The sequence below is a fragment of the Helianthus annuus genome, chromosome 2, assembly GCF_002127325.2.
Source record: "Helianthus annuus cultivar XRQ/B chromosome 2, HanXRQr2.0-SUNRISE, whole genome shotgun sequence".
Classification (NCBI taxonomy): Eukaryota; Viridiplantae; Streptophyta; class Magnoliopsida; order Asterales; family Asteraceae; genus Helianthus; species Helianthus annuus.
The window spans coordinates 25722783-25742640 of NC_035434.2; the positions used below are offsets into that span (position 1 = coordinate 25722783).

General features: G+C 40.3%; 1 protein-coding gene and 1 pseudogene across 1 annotated transcript; one reads left to right on the forward strand and one right to left on the reverse strand.

Moving 5' to 3' along the window:
- LOC110887843 overlaps positions 1-9862 on the reverse strand; it is a 51075-nt pseudogene extending 41213 nt beyond the window's left edge.
- Positions 9863-12981: 3119 nt separating this feature from the next.
- On the forward strand, positions 12982-17789 carry LOC110887837. Its single transcript, XM_022135404.1, has 3 exons — positions 12982-13779; positions 16480-17306; positions 17642-17789. The coding sequence occupies exons 1-3, from the start codon at positions 12982-12984 to the stop codon at positions 17787-17789; spliced, it is 1773 nt and encodes a 590-aa protein (XP_021991096.1).
- Positions 17790-19858: the final 2069 nt, after the last annotated feature.

Below are 19858 nucleotides of genomic sequence, written 5' to 3' on the forward strand. Positions count from 1 at the left end.
CAAAAAAAGAATCAGGTCAACCTGACCCATAAAGTACGTTATCCAACCCATGAATGTTACCACATCTACCTAATTTTAAAAAAAATAAAAACAGATTAAGAAACCACAACACCTTTTGGGAATATCGCCTGCTTATTGCACCAAAGTTTTCCGAAAGCTATAGATCCAATGTTTAAAAGTTCAGCAGAAAATCCGTTATCTTTAGAGTATTCGAGTCCTAGAGAAGGTTCTTCTTTGGGATGAACAGCTGCAATTTCTATTTGTTGATCATGTGACAAACTGCAAGCTTCTTCTTTCTTTTGCTCAAAAACCGACGTTTCTTGATCAAATTCTAAAACTTTTGTTGCCCAATTTTTAATAGCATTATACAATAACATGTTTTAGCTTTCAATAATTTAAATTTCCATAAAATTACCTTCGTAGTAATATGTAGAAGAAGCATAACCATGGGGAAAATAAGCAAGAGCTGGATCCATAACATCCGGGATCAAAGCGGTAAGAGACCGATTAACAGGTTGACTTGCACTATTCCCATTGTCCCTGACTCAACAGAAGGCTGCAAAGGTACATTAACCGCATGATTAGTAATACAATAAAACAAATAATTACCAATCAACAGGAAAATTAGCACATATTATAACATAAAGTTAATTCTTACCTTCTTATCAGGCTAAGTTTAGGATTGAGATCCCAATGACATTTTTTTCAACTCGGTAGCTTCTATAGAGATAATAAAGGAAAAAATATAACTTATTTATTACTTCACTTTCTTTCCTTCTAACAAAGAACGGTAAAACTAAAAAGCCCTTTATAAGAATGCTAACAATCCTAAAATCTTGACAATCTATCGGCATATAAAAAAATTCCTTAAGTGACGCACGCTCAAAGGGGCGCTTCAAGTCAATACCCGAACCCGACCCAGATATGGTCAATTCTCGTTTTTTCCATACCCGGTGTCAAATCCACAAACACCAACTCCAAGGAAACCCAACAACAATTAACTATCGGACTATTACTGGGCACAAAAAGCCTGACAACCAGCCCAATAATTATCAGACTTGGCAGAATGCACTCCAACAACAGCGAACTGCACAAAAACAAAATGTTAATAAGTATGTAAGTATAATATATAGATACTACTTTTCTCAAACTAAATTTTAGACTCGTTAAAACCAAAGAGTGTAACGTCAAATGCGGATTGTGTGATTTTATATGAGTATTATTACATCATAGTAAACAATGTCAGCATTTTTGAATGAGTATTATACATCATAGTAAAACAAAGCCAACTTGGTGTTAAAGAATAACGTTGAACCATATAGTTGAGCCATACAAACCATGACATCAAAATAACGTTGCCTTGACGATGCCTAAAAAGTTTAGATATTCCAAGTAGCATGAGCCATGGTGCAACCCAACATATCTAACATATCAAAATGATGATTAGTGGACTTACAAAAATGACTAAAATGGGCGGTTGTTATCGATTTGATACAAAGGTGCCCATCTGAGGTGTTTAATGTACGGATCGATTCAAGATCATATTTTATCACTAATGGGTCAAAACGGGAAAATGAAACTGCGGCCTAATATTATTAAAAGATAGTAAATTTTTGGGCAAAAAGTGTTTTAGGCCAACCTAACTCAACCCGTTTTGGCACGTATCATATATTTACCAACTTTAATGATACCCAATATGTATGGTCTGTCGATTTTACCACCTTTGACGGATAGAAAATATAGATGAACATACTTAATTTGATGATATTCAGCTCTCATGGTCCGTACACTATCTCTTCCTTCAACTCGCAATCCATAGCAAACAATATTCTCAATATCAAAGAATTGACCATGCGAATCAACAATCCAAAATATCACTTGCTTCAAGAATTTGTCTATATTAATGGTTGCTCTTCACTCCAAGCAAACACAAATCAATATTTCATTATTACATTTCAATAAAATTAATCATCTATAAATAGGGATGAACAAATTAGATAACGGATAAATTTTATTGATGATAACTTGCAAAACTTTATTGGCTACATTTTTAATCTTATGAATAACAAATGTGTTAGAATATACTTATTAGAAATATACTATTACTAAGAATAATCTATTTTCAACCAAATAAATTTATCTGAGAGGGTTTATGTATTTGGATACACGTTCGACTAATTAGTTGATTTTATTTGTTTGACCCGGTAAACATAAATCAGGACCTTTATGCAAGTAATGGTTTTATATTAAAAACCATATAACCATATCTATATTACGCAAATATATGATTGTCAAAATAGACACTAATTTGTGTTAGTCAAGAAAATAACACAATAATTATTAGAAGTTCTTCAGGGTTGTCCAACAAAGCCTATCCCGACCCGTAAAAAGACGATCAGCTTCAAACGAAACCGCCTCTAAAATAATTGAAATAACCAAGCTACCCAACCACTAAAATAATTGATACATAAGTTTATAGACATAAAAAGTAAACTTACCGATAACAGTAGTTGCAACATTGCTTTCTTGAAATCATGAGTAGAAAGGTATACAATAATTCCACTAAGATAAGCTTGTATAAAAACATGCTTAATTACCTGCCAAAGAGACTATTACACGAAGGGAAAAAAATTAGCAATATAAGAGTAGAGAAATAAAGCCCAAACGTATGAAATTTAAGAAAGAAAAACTAATGCACCTTGCACTGGCTATGGAAAGCATTGCATTTATTAGCTGCTATAGGCTATCTCAAAATAAAGATTTGCAACATTCGTGTAGCCCTGAAGCAAAATAAGAAAATATTTGGAATGAAACACAAAAAAACACTAACTGAACAGTATTACCAATCTACTTTAATCACAAAACAAACTGCATACCCGTCATATGAAAAAATAAATGACCTAATTCAACAAATTGGCGAAACAATATTACCAAAAGGTGGCAAAGAAAGAAGATACGGCGGATATGACACCGAAGCAGTGGGGCCTGATTCTTCTTATGATTACAACGCTCAAATAAGCCTCAAACATTCAGCCCATAAACATCATCATCATCGTAGGAACTGTAATGCAGCCACCATTGCGGGCATCGTTTATCCTCACTTACTGGATGAGACAGAGTTCGCCAACAATTTCGATGTTAGTTGTGGTGGCTCAGAGATTCTTAACACGTCTCTTTCTCTCTCTTATAACATAAAATGTTCTTGTCAACACAATACAAAATCAGTTTACCTGTAATAACGACAATGAAATTTATTCTTAAACATGTTGGAGTTTAAACATATCAATTAATCATTTTAAAAACTAAAACCCTAAAACATTACAATCCGGAAAGCACAACATCATAATATATCAACATATTGAAACACTTAAAAAAGCATTAAACTAAACCCTAAAACCCTGAAATCGGGTTGTTCTGTAATAGAGATCAAGGGATTGAGATCATAAAAGTAAAAAAACTACCACCTAATAAAGGGATAATGCATAAAAGAGACCAACCATACCTGTATAAATCAGGAAGCAGAGATCGACAACACCCAGAGAAAACGCAAAATCCGTTACCTAAAACGCATTGCCAATGAAGGGATGAAAACAGAACAAAGCTAACAAATCTACAACATACATGTTAAAATACGTGTCATCTAACATAGACTGTGAGATGTAAGTTAGGGTTCTAAGGGATTGAGATAATCGTACAATAACAACATGAAATTAGGGTTCCAAACAGAACATGGAATTAAGATCGCATATTCAAAATAAATGATACAACGATTGTTACCTGGATGCCAAACATCAGAATAGGAGAACAAATCGAGATGAATTCGAGTAAGGATCGTTGTTATGGAGGAACTGCTGGGAGGAAAAGAGCGGCGATTAATGAAGAACAAACTGGTAAAGGAAGAAACCTAGGGAGGAAAAGAGCGCCGATTGATGAATTAGGGTTTGTGAATCGTATTGTGGAAGGAAGTGGCGTCTGAGGAAGGAGACGCATATATAAATTGAATGAGAATTGAGATAATTGAGATAAATGGCGCTCAAAAATCAATTCTCTAGCCAAAGAGCATTGCCACATCAAGGTCAAAAAGTCAACATTATTTTGCTTTAATATAAGAGATAGATTATTGTTATTATTATTATTATTTATTGTTATTATTATTATTATTATTTATTATTATTATTATTATTTATTGTTGTTATTGTTTATTATTATTAGGCTTTTTGTTATTATTTATTATTGTTATTAATATTATTATTATTGTTATTATTTATTATTATTATTATTGTTGTTGTTGTTGTTATTTATTATTATTATTATTATTATTGTTATTATTTATTATTATTATTGTTATTATTATTATTATTTATTATTATTATTATTATTATTGTTATTATTTATTATTGTTATTATTATTATTATTATTATTTATTGTTATTATTATTATTATTGTTAAAATTTATTATTATTATTGTTTTAAAGGGATTTAAAATTGTTGACTCAAACTAAAAATGAAATCTGTTTTTTTTTTAATAAAAGGAATTAATTTTAATATAAATAAATGAATAATAAAAAATGTCAAATATAAAAGGGAGGGGTCCTTCTGTATCGGACAGGCCTCCCCCGGGATTCGAACTCGCACAACTCGCATAGAACACACAAGCCTTAACCAGTTTATCCTCCTGTACAGGAGCTGATAAATTGGTTATAGTATATCCTTTATACACTTCATACGCGTTAACAAACAACTCCTATACGCGCGTATGGTGGGCACGGATCCTGACAACTTTTCAGCCCATATGCCTCGTATAGCCCGATGAGACCCATATCCACCTACCTTTTCTGAAAAGTTGACAGGACATTTATGACACTCCACTTGCATATGCCTCTCATCGACCCATACGGGTCTCATTGAAGTTCAGTTTCACTTCCTTTTTTAGTTTAACCGAGAACAAGTACATATCCAAATACAAAAGTTATTTTTTTGAACGAGTTCTGGACCACACGATGACAATCCGGAAGAGGACCACACGCGTCTCTCGCATAGTTTTTGCTCTCGTATCGGTCTATATGGTTGGAATATTCAAGGTTTGTTTACCCTTGTTTTTTTGTGGTTTTATTTTGGCGGTTTGTGGTGGTGTTGGGGTTGGGGTTGGGGTTGGGGTTGTGGTGGTGGTGGTGGTGGTGTTGGGGTTGTGGTGGTGGTGGTGGGGGGTGGTGGTGTTGGGGTTGGAGTTGTGGTGGTGGTGGTGGTGGTGGTGGTGGTGGTGGTGTTGAGGTTGTGTTGGGGTTGTGGTTGTGATTGTGGTGGTGGTGGTAGTGGTGGGGGTGGGTCAGCTGGGGTGGTGGTGGTGGTGGTGGGTCGGCTGGGGTGGTGGTGGGGGTGGGTCGACTGGGGTGGTGGTGGTGGTGGGTCGGCTGTGGTGTTGGAGGTGGTGGGTCAGCTGTGGTGGTGTTTTGTTTTTTTTTAATTTTTACAATATATTTTCGAATGCCGAGTCTAATGCTAAATTGTATTTTTATTAACAGGATATCGAAAGTCGGTGTTTTGACGGTGGTGGTAGCGTAATCCTTATGGAGAAGTGCACTGCGTTCATATTTCAGATTCATGCGCCGGGACTTCGGTCTAGGGTGAGGTGCTTGGCGGTGGGGGATGCATCATCCAACATTAATTGCTAAGTCACCCGGAACTCCGACATTCTCAGATGTTACCGTGCAAATAGCACAGAACTCTCATATTGTCGATTCCGGGTGCACTCTTGATAGCATATGCCGATGCGCGATAGTTCCGTCACCGGCATCTACCGACGCCCGGTAGTTCCGTGACCACCATATACCATCACGCGTCTGAACCGGCTTTTAAACCGGACGGAATCTAAGAAGAAACTGTTCGATTTCACGGTTTGTTTGAGAACCTGATTCAGATACACAACGGTAGGGGTGTGCATGGGTAGGGGTGTGCATGGGTCGGTTTGGGTCGGTTTTTACTATGAAACATAACCATAACCTCTAGTTCGGTTATGGAGTTTTGGTAACCATAATCATAACCAAACTTCGGTTATGGTTAATCGGTTATGAAGTCGGTTATGGTTCGGTTTTGGTTAATTTCGGTTACGTAACCAAGCAAGGTTTGAAATAAAATAGGGTTGTGCACGATTTGAACTTAGCTTGAGCCTGTTTTATAAGATAACGAACACAAAACTTTTTGGTTAAACTACCGATTTAGAGTTCTTTTTAATAAGGTAATTCTCAAACAAAAACAATTATGACCATAACACCTTAGTTCTTCATCAAAATGAATGACATCTACATCAAGATCATTTTGTTACTAACATACTTTTATCTTAGTAAAAACCCTCTATATGGTTTTGTAAAACACAAATCTATTATATAAAGTTAACATCACAACTTCGGTTCGGTATCGGTTATATTCGGTTAACCAAAGCTTCATAACCATAACCATAACCGATTGAGCGGTTATACAAAGTTTCATAACCATAACCATTGGTTATATTGGTTATCGGTTATTAGTGGTTCGGTTATGTCGGTTATGGTTCGGTTGTCGGTTATGGTGGTTAATTTGCTCACCCCTACACAACGGTCTCTTTGCTTCATCCACTAGAACTATTTGTGTATGTTTAACTACCAAAAGAATGCATACACAAATAGTTCTAGTGGACGAAGCAAAGAGACCGTTGTGTATCTGAATCAAGTTCTCAAACAAACCGTGAAATCGAATAGTTTCTTCGTAGATTCCGTCCGGTTTAAAAGCCGGTTCAGACGCGTGATGGTATATGGTGGTCACAGAACTACCGGGCGTCGGTAGATGCCGGTGACATTGCCTTGTATTTAAAATCTCAATTGATGAAGGGTTTGTCATAATAACAGGTTCATCAAATCGAGAATCAACTTCTTCATCATATTTTTCATGCATTTCCATTAGCCACAGTTGTACGAAGAAACTGTTCGATTTCACGGTTTGTTTGAGAACGTGATTCAGATACACAACGGGTTCGTGTGAATCTAAGTAATAATATGTAATAGTTAGAGATTTAGTGTGTAGGGTTTAGGGTTTCGGCTATGTATTGTATTACATTTTGTATGAAAGTGTTGTGTTTTGTGTTATTTTATCAAAGAATGTTCACTTACATTTGCGTTATGGATTATGAAGAATTTGACGTTTTATAATAACACTTAATAAAAAAATGTAGAACTTTTATAATACTAATTAAAAAAAATGTTGACGTTTTATACTAACACTTGATAAAAAAAATGTAGAAGTTTTATAACACTAATTAAAAAAATGTTGACGTTTTATAATACTAATTAAAAAAATTAATTTTTCACAACTTCCTCATACAAATTTAATTTTCTTAATATTTCACAACTTCCTCATACAAATACCCTATCAAAATAAAGTTTCACACACCCCTATCATTGGTAATCATTGGCTGACACCCAATGATTGGCATTAATTAGATCGTAGGGGTGTGTAAATAGTTTTCAAATGTATTGGGCAATGAGGGGCGTATGGGTGAGGCCAGTTTGAGGCGCATTGGGCAATGAGGGTTATTTAGGGTTAGGGGGTGTGTAGATACTTTGGGGGGGGTGGATACATCCACCATATGATTATCTAAAATAATGATACATATATAGCAGTATGATGAGAAAAGCTCGTACCATGATTATAGCTTTGACAGTATCTCTTTGAAAGGTAAAGCCCGTTGTTCCATCTTTCTGGACGTTTAGTAAGATATCAACGAAGTCTTGGCCTTCATTAGTTTTAGCACCCCCCCCCCCTCCTCCTGTCTTCGTTACATGTTCTTCGATAACACCTTTAAGAAACGCATAAAATTCTTTAGCAACTGTTTCAGCACGTCCCACTAAACCAGTAACCCGATCTACCCATGACAACCATGGAACATAACTCCCAACACTAAAAAAAGTAAACATATCAAAGAACTTCTCTATTAATGTTTTGAGTTCTAACACATCACTTGTCTTCCCAAGCGCCGCCATATATACTATGTTTGTTGTAAGTGAATCAAATAATGCACTAATATCAACAGTAGAACCACAATCTTCTTCAAGGACTGTTAAAAATGTTAAAAAAGCAACTAATCACAAATAAATCAAACACAAAAGACAAAGAAAAGCGGTTTTCAGACATGAAAACTCAACTGCACAAGAAATATGGAACTACTTTGATTATTGTCGTGGCTTTCGCTTTAGCTCATTCTCTTTTCGATGAAGCTTTTTTTGTTCATTCCGATACGTTTTATGAAATCAGCAAAGGATTTAACATTAAAATTTAATACCTTACACTCGTATATTATTTCTACTACCACTTTTATAATAACAGTTAACGTTTCTAATATGTTTGTTTGTCACATGTTAACTGGGCTAATTGGACCGCTTGTGGCTGGTTATTGGGCTGAGGAGAGTTAAAGGGCTGAAGCTGGGCTGAAGCCGGGTTGTTTAGAGAGAGAATGAGGACGAAGGTTCAGAAAATCGTACTTGAGGTGTACTTGGAGAGTGTATATATACTAGTTGGTTTTTAGATGATGTCATTCGGATGGACACATTTTAGGATGTGCGTCCTTTTATTGGGTGAAGGGCCAGACCTATTTGTCATCATCAAGACCTTTTTGAGTATTCGGTCCCCTAGTGGGTATACGTTCGTCCGGCCTTCAAAAGTGGTCCGGACTCACTTATGTATCTACAAGGAGAAAATGATATGTCCTTGCAACCATACAACAATATGTTTGGTATTGTCAAATTGGGTCGAATAGCGGACAAAGAGTCATGGGTTTTCAAGATTTTTTGGGCTGTGAAGAGGTGTGGTCCCAATTTCCCTGCCTACATAGCAGGGACCACACCATCTTTTTAGCATACTTGGCGACCACATCAGCGAAACAATCCAGAAGCTTCTAGAAACTTCTGGAAGATCCGCAGGTGGCACCAAAGATGCTCTACCAGACATAAAGGACAACACGTGTCACCACTCGCAGGACGCCACGTAGGCCTGCGACAAACCAGGGGGCAGAACTGACGACATCAGTACAAGGTTTCCAGCATGGGCGAATGCAAGCGCGCCATGTGTACCACTACACCGGCCACAACAGAGCAGACCAAGAGGATATTCCCCTTGGTCGGACAGCTGGTGCACACCCCACAGCTGGCACAGCTGCTCCTCCCTCCTTTACCCTCCGGCTATAAATAGGACCCTTCATCATTCAGGTTCAGGATCTTTACACTCTGCCTTCACTCTATACACACACTATTTTATTCCTCTCAGAACAGTACTTATTCTCACGCCGGAGCCTGGTTAAGAGGGAAATCCCCTTTCTCCCCCTCTTAACGAGACTGACGGTGTTTACTGTTTTGCAGGTCTCGAGCCATTGTCACGAGTAAGGAAAGAGATTGAACCCATAGACGAAATAACCCCATCGGTTAGCCTAGTGTTAATCGGTGTTTCATCATTGGCGCCATCCGTTTTTTGCAAAACCAATCTCATCTCTTTTCTTTCTTGAAAAACACTCGTAAAAAATGGCTGAACAAAATCCCTCACACACAGTCGATGGAGAAGTTTCTTCCTTCGAACTCGTTTCGGACACAGCACACGTCCAAAGGGGTCAAAGGAACGAAACCATCCAAGAGGGACAGCTGAACAACGATTTTCCTCCTATCTTTGGAAGTGCGTCCAGGGTTGTTAGGCAAACCACAACTGGACCCACTTTCCAAACTCCAGCCAGGATAATCACTCAAACCACAAACGGAGCCACATTCCAAACTCCCACGGGGGTGTTGCACCAAACACCTCCACCAATGCAGACACTAAGCCATGGAGCCGGCCCCTCAGCTCCATCGGAACAAGCACAACTCAATTATTCTGCACTTTTAGGGCTACCCGAAGGAAAAACTCTGGCTTTCTGGTATGCCGAACAGATGGCGTCCATAAACCTCATTTATACGCAGCTCAGCGCACAGCAAGCTTTGCTCCAAGCACAAGCTAACCAGTCAGCATTTGTAACCCCGCAACCAAGGTCTCTGAGTACACACACAACTCAGCAGACTAACGCGTGGAACCTACGTCCGGAGAAGGGACCAGTGCAACATGTCAAAAGACCAAGCGCGCATGACACGCGCGACACTTACTGCGAAACAGAAAGCAACTTTGTACAGCACTCCAACTTGCAAAGAAGGCCGATCCAAGCTCGTTTGGGCGCGCGCAATATGAATACAGAATGGGATGAAGAAGAGGACAATCCAACATATAAAGGTGAGACCACAGTGTTTAGCAGACTCCATCCGGAACACGAAGCATACAAGCCGTCCAAGCGCGCGGGGTACAACCCAAAAGCAGAGCATGATTACACCTTGAGCTATCGTCCTGATGACATGGCCGAAAATTCAAAATTCATCAGAGAAATCGCTTGCGCCGCCATCGACAAAACGAAATTACCACACAACGTGGGTAAATACAACGGGTTGACGGACCCAGATGATCACCTCCAAGTTTTTAATGGCGCAGGAGCAACAAGTGGATGGAACTTGCCAACTTGGTGTCACCTGTTCGCTCAAACATTCATCGGCGCAGCGCGCATATGGTTCGACAGCCTACCAGCAGGAAAAATCAAGTCGTGGATTGACTTCCGAGAAAAGTTCTTAGCACACTTCTCTCAGCAGCGAAGACAAGCCAGAGATCCCGGCGATTGTTTAAACATATGGAGAAAAGATCACGAAGGCGTGGAAGACTTCATTACAAGGTATAACAAAGAATGTTTAGAAATCGGAGACTTACCAGAAAAGATGATGCGCACGCATTTCATGAGGGCGGTCAAGTGTGATGATTTAGTCAAAAGAATAAAAGGGCGAGACGGAGGACCCAAAGATTGGGAAACCTTTATAGAGGCGGCAAAAACCATTGCGCAGACCGATAGACAATTGATCGGTGACGACCACCGTCAACGCGCACATAACCACAATGACCGACATAACCGAAGAGGCAGAAGTCAGCCATGGAAGGCTTCCGGCCATAGGGAAAGAAGCCCAACAAGGGAAGATGCGCGCCACACAATCAACCAAATAGCTCACCGAAAGGAAGTAAAACGAGAAAATAGGGAAAAACAGTGGACACCACTGACAAAAACCCCTTCCGAAGTCTTAGCCACCGAAAATCACCAGTTCAAACCACCCCTACAGATGCGCAACAAGAGGGGTCAAGATCCTAATCTTTTCTGCGAATTTCACAAGGATACGGGCCACCTAACCGACGATTGCTTCAGTTTAAAGCAAGAAATCGAAATGGCCCTGAGAGATGGAAAGCTCACTCACTTGGTAAAAGGCGGAAAGCGCGACTACCGCCAAATACAAAGAAGAGATGAAGGTCCAGATAACAAAAAGCTCAGAAAGCTGGAAACTCACATGGTGCAAGGAGGTCCACGAAGACCAAGAAAAAATTATAACAAGCGCACGCAGGACGATTCATGGCGCGAGAAGCAAGTTATTTTTTCCAGTTGTTAGAGGAGGCCCGAGGGAAAAACGACCGATAGTCATTCCAGGTGTGATTGGCCACTACCAGACAGACTACATCTTCATCGACCCGGGGAGCACCGCGGATATCATATACGAACAATGCTTCAATCAATTTGACCAGGAGGACAAGGCGCGCTTGGAGCCAGTTGATTATCCACTAACTGGTTTCTGCAACGAACCCGTCTTTCCCCTGGGACAGATATCATTCCCGATGTTACTGTCGGACGGAAGAAATTCAAGAACAGAAGAGGTCACATTTATGGTGTTACCAGCACACTCAAGACACGACATCCTCCTGAGAAGAGAATCCCAAGGAGACTTCAGTATGATATGCTCTGCACCACATTCAGCCATTGGATTCCCCACAGAAACAGGCATTGCACTGATATACGCGAGCAAAGAAGTCTTAGCAACAGACGAGATCAGGCCTGCGAAAACAAGCAAACCAGCACCGCACGTAGAAGCAGAGAAATGGGTACTAAGCAGCACATACCTAGAACAAACAGTTACCCTAGGACCTGCAATGTCCGATTTAACACGCGCGGCGCTCAAGAAGTTGTTGCACGAAAACATGGACGTGTACGCCTGGACACCAGCTGATATGGTTGGTGTTCCACGGCATATATTAGAACATCATTTAAATGTCTCAGAAGAAGCAAAGCCGGTGGTACACGCCAAACGCCATTTGGGCGATATAAAGCACGAAGCCATGAAAGAGCAAGTACTGGAATTGCTAAATGCAGGCATTATTAGAGAAGTCAGGTACCAAACATGGGTGGCAAGCCCAGTGATGGTAAAGAAACCAAATGGCAGCTGGAGAATGTGTGTCGACTACAAAGATCTAAACAAGGCATGTCCACGCGACTGCTACGCCTTACCAGACATAGACGAAAAATTTGATTCTCTGGCAACATTCAGGTGGAAATGTTTTCTTGACTGCTACAAGGGATATCACCAGGTTCAAATGGCTGTCCAATATGAAGATAAAACCGCATTCCGCACGCCGACAGAGCTGTACTGTTACACGAAGATGCCTTTCGGCCTAAAGAATGCAGGCGCGACCTACCAAAGATTGATGAACGAAACATTCAGCGACACCATCGGCAAGTACATAGAAGTGTATATGGATGATTTGGTGATTATGAGCAAAGAAGAAGGCACGATGCTGGCTAACATCCAAAAGACTTTCAACACGCTGCGCAGCGTAAGCATCAAACTGAATCCAGCAAAGTGCTCGTTCGGTATGGAAGAAGGGAAGTTCTTAGGCTTCATCGTCACAAAAAATGGCTTTAAGGTGAATCCAGAAAAAGTCCAAGCCATTGAAAGGATGCCTTCCCCATCAAACATCAAAGACATGCAAAATTAGCGGGACGATTAGCCGCAATCAATCGTTTCCTAGCTAACCATGCTGCAAAATCCTTTCCGTTCATCAAAACCTTGCGCAATTGTATGAAGAAGAGCCAGTTTCAGTGGACTCCGGAAGCAGAGAGTGCGTTTCGCGAGATGAAAGATTGCCTCATCAAACTGCCAACACTAACCGCACCAAACAAAGGAGAACCTCTGGTACTTTACCTATCAGCTTCCGATAGGGCAGTCGGAGCAGTGTTACTTGTCGATCTTCAAGGTATCCAGACACCAGTCTACTATGTGTCACGAACCTTGACCGATCCAGAAACCCGGTATGCCATCATGGAGAAGCTAGTCCTTGCACTGATTCACGCTTCAAGACGGCTGCGCAGATACTTTGCCAATCATGTCATCCATGTGCTAACAAACTACAACATTGGCAACATCCTCGCAAGGCCAGAAATATCAGGAAGACTAGCCAAATGGGCGATAGAACTGGGAGGTCACAATGTGGTTTTCAGACCACGACCATCAATCAAAGGCCATGTTTTGGCAGATTTTATGACAGAAGTTCCAGATGACAAAGATAGAGAATCTAAAGCAACGGAAAAAGCTGAGAAAAAGCAAACAGAGGAACCATGGCTGTTATACACCTACGGCGCGTCTAACAAAAACGGAGCAGGCGCAGGGCTAAGGCTGGTAAGCCCCGACAAACACGAATTCACGTACGCCATATGCCTAGATTTTAAAAGCATAAACAACGAAGCCGAGTATGAAGCTTTCCTGGCAGGCTTACGGTTGGCAATCAAAATGGGGGTCCGACACATCGAAGCACATGTGGACTCCATGCTAGTAGCAGGGAAAATCAACGGCCAGTACGAAGCCAAGGGAGATATAATGGTACTCTACCTCAGCCAAGCAAAAACGTTGTTACAAACCTTCTATTCCTACAAGGTGCATCACATAAACAGAAGCAAGAACAAGCCAGCAGACGCGCTGAGCAAACTTCCATCAACAAGTTTTCAACACCTGGCAAAGGATGTGTCACGTCCCCCGACCCCATCCTGGACGGAATCGGGAGCCGCGAGCAGTCCAGTGGTACCGGTGAGTTATTTTGAAAAATATTGCAGGGGAAATTTTATCAGGACCGTGAGTTAGGAAAAATATCAGTTTAGAAACACCGGATTTTATTTAAATAGATGGAATAAATTCCATTGTTACAAATGTAGCTTTTAATAAAAACAATATTTCTTAATTTGATTTAATTAATAAAATAAGCCACTTCTTGAAGTCTTTTAGTGCCGGATCCAATCCTTACTCCAATCTACTGTAATTACCTTAAACGCGTTTTAAAAAGGTTTTGTCAGCGGGAAATACTGAGTGAATCATTCAGTTTACTAAAACGACTCGTTTGTTATAATTTACAGTATTAAGAGTTTTTACATATGTTTCAGATATCAACCAACTACCCACAGTATTTGTCACTCGACCGGATCTGTGACTGTGGTCATATCACCATTGGCTGCCCCAATGAATGACGTATATCACTTATTTTTAGGTTCGCCCACCTAATGTGATTAAAACAGTAGTAATGTGCACAATACCCCACATACTGGCTGTAATTTGGTGATTACATAAACTTAATCACTGTAATTTATAATTCTGAAAATAATTTGGAGTATTGTAAAACATTTGATAAAAAGATAATGACTCACATTATAATCATGCAGATTCATACGGCCAAAGTTTAGTCTACAGATAAGCCTTGATATATTGCAGATTTACACAGGCAGAGCTTAGCCTATTGATTTAGCCTTGTAACCTAGTGCATACGAACTAGGTAGGTAACTTAATACAACAATTACGATAACTCACGAGATCAAATTCTCACAACGAACGACAAAGTGCGATACTTAAACATCCATCGATTTAACGACGAACGACAAAGTACGATACTTAAACATCCATCGAATTAACGACGAACGACAAAGTATAACCCTAATGTGGGTGGCACTTTAACATCCATTGGATATATTGATCGGTCGGAAAATGAATCGTAATAGCGATCGAGTTAATACCCTGTATCGTAGTAGAACCCCTCTCTACTAATTATTGATTTTGTGTGTGTTGTGAAGTGAACAGCAAATAACTCGACGTAGGAAATGAATTTGAACGTCGTTCTATCGCCCAATTTCCAGTCCCAAAGTCTGCTATTTATACACGAATTTGGACATGCTTACGGACCGTAAGCATTATCCCTTACGGTCCGTAAGGGACACCTAATTACTATAGGCTTGCCGCGTGTGGGACTAGCCTTGATGAGTCGATGGAATCTCGAAATTCAATTTAGACAGCTTTTTATTTGGATAATCGTTGAGTAGGAAATACCCCCCCTGAGTTTTAGGGGCCCTGAACCTGATTCTGTTTATTCTGAAAATTTTAGGGATTGTGTAGAATTACTTGGGTGTCTCAATTAGGATTTCCTATTGAGTAAATAAAACAGTAGATATGACTTTTGATGAGAATACAATAATAAATAATAGTTTTGGGTAAATTACAAAAAGAGAATAAAATAGTGAGAAAAGAGAATGGACCCACTTTGTAACTTTAGGGTTCAACTAGAAAATTTCCTGGTATAAATTTTAGGTATAACTTTTGGGCTATTAAAAATATATATTGCACTCGTGGTAAGTATAGTACCCCTAAATCAACCTTGTCCCGAGACCAAATCCCAACAACTTAGTCGGGCAGAGCCCTGAGGCTCAGATCAATCGGAAAGGGTAGCGGTGATCGGGAGTTAAAACGCTTAAAACGAGGCATGGCTTTATTATTATTATTACTAATAAAAAAATATAAAATTTCTTATAGAGAGAGGTGATAGAAGAAAATGGGCATCTGATTTGAAAGGCCTACTGCCTCTTTTATAGTTGGTCTAACTCATAGCTTAAGAAGCAAGCAAAATGAAATGGCATTTTTGCCATGCACGTACATAGCCACAATTGCCTACATGTGTACTTAAATTTTAGTTTAAAATTTATATTATTTTGTTTTGTTCTTATCTGACTATTATAAATTTATAATTCAAAGAATCAAATGTTAAATTTTATTTATTTTATTATAACCGTACATTTATTATATATATTTTAATTAATTTAACTGCTTTACTTATTTGACGCTTATAACTTATAAAATATAACTTTTTACAAAATAATAAATATGTCATTAGAATGAGAACATTTTTATCTACAATTGGGTCTAAGTTTCATTAAAAATAGAATAGGTTCAAAATACAATTTATTTTTATAATTTAATTATTATACGGTTCCTACGCCCATCTAGGAACTTCATATTTCTTACGGTCAACCTACCCATAAGTTACCTGTCTAATAATATAAGTTTTTATAGACTTTTATTTTATTAGAAAGGTCACCCATATACAGGCCAATTAATTAATATAATATTTCAACCAACTTTATAAAATAGTGTTTAAAACTATTTGGGTTGAATATTTATATTAAAAATAAACTAGTTATTAGTTACTAGTGGTTAATAAATTTAACCATACTTATAATTTACATGATAAAAATAGGAATGTTACAGGATGTGCGCATAAAAGTTTTGAGCAACCCATCCGTTCCACTCAGAGAAGTAAGCGTCGTCCAAACAGGGACAACCTCTTGGATGACCCCAATAATCATGTACCTTCAGTCTGGGACCCTCCCGGAAAACAAAGCAGAAGCAAGAAAAATCCAATACAAGGCCGAGCACTATCAAATGGCCGACAGAATTTTATACAGAAAGTCATACCTAGGCCCGTTGCTAAGATGCGTAGACGCCGAAGATGCAAACTACCTAATTCGGGAAGTTCACGAAGGGATTTGTGGTATTCATGTCGGGCCTCGAATGGTGGTGGCAAAAGTGATGAAAGCCGGGTACTACTGGCCCGGAATGCATTTAGACGCTGTAAAAGAGTTGAGGAAGTGCAGTGGATGCCAAAGGCACGCGCCCAAGACCATGCGCCCCAAAAATCAACTAGTACCAGTCACAACTGCATGGCCCTTTCAACAATGGGGCATAGACATGGTAGGTCCCTTCCCGGAAGCACCAGGGGCAGTCAAGTTCATAATAGTCGCAGTCGACTATTTCACCAAGTGGGTAGAAGCAAAGGCACCTGCATCCACTACGTCAACAGTTGTCAAGAGATTCATATGGGAGCAAATCATATGCCGTTTCGGCCTACCCCTCAGAATCATCACCGACAATGGGACGAACTTTGCAGCAGACGACCTCGAACGATGGTTCAAAGAATTACACATCGAACACACCTTCTCTTCGGTTGCGCACCCGCAAGGGAACGGTCAAGTAGAGGCAGTCAACAAAAGTATCGTCGATGGTATCAAGACAAGGCTAGGTGAGAAAAGAAGAGGGTGGGTAGATGAACTGCCCAGCATATTGTGGGCCCATAGGACAATGCCAAGGACAAGCAACGGCGAAACACCGTTCAGCTTAGTCTATGGGTCCGAAGCAGTCATTCCAGCAGAAATCGGGCTGCGATCTCCAAGAATGCTCTCTATGAATTTAATCAACAATGAAGAAGAAAGGAGGATTGATCTCGACCTCCTAGAAGAACGGGGAGAGATGGCAGCAATCAATGAGGCCAAGTACAAAACAAAGCTGGAAAAATATTACAACACCAAAGTCCGAGTCTGCACTTTCAATCCGGGAGACTATGTCCTCAGAAACAATGAAGCTTCCAATGCAGAAAAGCCCGGAAAACTGGCCCCAAATGGGAAGGCCCATACGTCATCGATGCAGTACTCGGCAAGGGAGCCTACAAACTACGCACCATCAATGACAAAGAGGTTCCACGAACCTGGAACGCTCAGCAACTTCGAAAGTGCTACATGTAAAACAACTATGTAATCGCAAAGAGCGAACCGCCAACACATTTACCATAATACAAGAAGTGTTTGGCTACTTTTATTTCATACAAATTTCTTGTCACAACTGCATTTATTACTTTGGGCGTACACGAAAACATCAATGGCTCGACCATAGGAAACGTTGTAGACCTCCAAGGCTCGTCACAACCAAGTGCACAGCCGGGTCAGAAACACAACCAAAGCCTACAAAACGCCAAAATAAAACTTCGTGCCCACATAAACACGAAAATATCGATAGCAAGGTAACTAAACATTGTAATGCTCCCAAGGCTGAACACAGCTGAGCTAACATAATACCTGCAACTCGATCACTTCGTAAGTCACAAATAAGAGCGCGCATCAAAACGACAGAATAACACGTTGTAGTTAACACAACATCACCTGTCAGCGCCATCATTCATTCGTGACACCTAATCAAAGTAATTACACATGCACATATTATGACGATAGCAAAATTCGCATAAACTAAAAGACAACGTTAAAATATCCACCGACAAACGTGTTCAAATACCCGCACGCACAACAGGTAAACAAAAAATAAAATTGTCTAAACAAACAACCAACATTACAGGGCCGCTCAGGGCCATACGCGGCGCACAGGCCGGAATCCACCCATCAAGTATGACTGGTGCCAGCACCTCCTGCCGCACCACCGTCATCTCCAAGAGCCTTCTTCAGTAAGGCAACCCCATCCGCTTTGCGAGCCAACTTCTCTGCAGCTCGAATAACAGCAAACTCAAGGGTTGAAAAATCCTTGCGCTTAGCAGCAAATGCACCATCACAATCTTCCTTATGCAGCTCGAAATGATAATCTTTCTCTTTATTGATAACCGCTGTTTTGCCCTCAGCATACCCAAACTTTCGACCACTATTGTAAGCAGCCCGACCCAACTCAAACATATACGTTTCAAGTTCAGGTGAGTTTAAAATACGATCGGCAAGCTGCGTAAAAAGGACGATTAAATGAAAAAGAAGCCACAAAAATAAAAGAAAAGGAAAGAACAAGGCAAACACAGAACATTACCAAGGGTACATCACGAGAAAGTAACCACTTGCTATCAGCAGACGCCTCCTCAGCAAGAAACTCGGAAGCTTGACACTCAGTCGTCTTCTCAACAAGAAGGCGTTGTGTAGCCTCACACTCAGCCGCCTTCTGCTGAGCAAGAACCTCTAACTTATCAATCCGATCAATGTATGCTTTCTCTTTCTTCTCAGCAGCAAGGCGCGCCTGATTAGCTTCATCAGCAAGTTTCGATTTTTCACCAGACAAACGAACAATTGCATCACGCTGAGACTGCATCTCAGCATTGGTACGCTCACACGCGGCTTCCCAATCCTTTTGTTTCTGAACATTCAACTGTTTTTGCTCCTCAAGTTTTTGTTCCGCATCAGAAACCCTCCACTGCAAGCCCTTCTTCTCTGCATTAAACTTCTCCCTCTCTTCAGTAAACAACCGCTTCGCCTCATCAAACTCGGCAGTCTCCTCTCCCATCAACCGCCATTCGCGAAGGATTTCCTGATAAGTGGCAAAGTAATTAACCCCAGCACGCACATGGTCGTCCAACAAGGCAAATCGATTACGGTTTTTCTGGAACATCCTCTCAGCAGGAGGAAGAGACATAGCAAAGAATTCATGGCAGTTGTTCACGTCATTCATCCTGGAACCCTGAGTAAGGTTCCAGCGAGGGGCGTGTGGTAAGTCGTCACAAGCAGGATTCTGGGTACCCCAAGAATCAGCAGGGTTATGTTCAAATTGCGGACTACGCACCACACCAGAAGTAGCCCCGCCCCCACCAGAAGGATGCTTGGTATAAATGGTTTGGCGTGGAGTAGTTTCATTGGACTCCACCTCCACCTCAACACCCTTACCCTTATCACCACCACCCTCGTCACCAGCACCTCCAGCATTACCACCACCTTCACCCACATCTTCAATAACCCCTTCTCCTCCCTTTTTGTCTGCTTCAACATCATCACGGGGAGGGGTCAGACCAACCGTCCTCGACGGTGGGGAAGCAGGCGGCGTGATCTGAGAA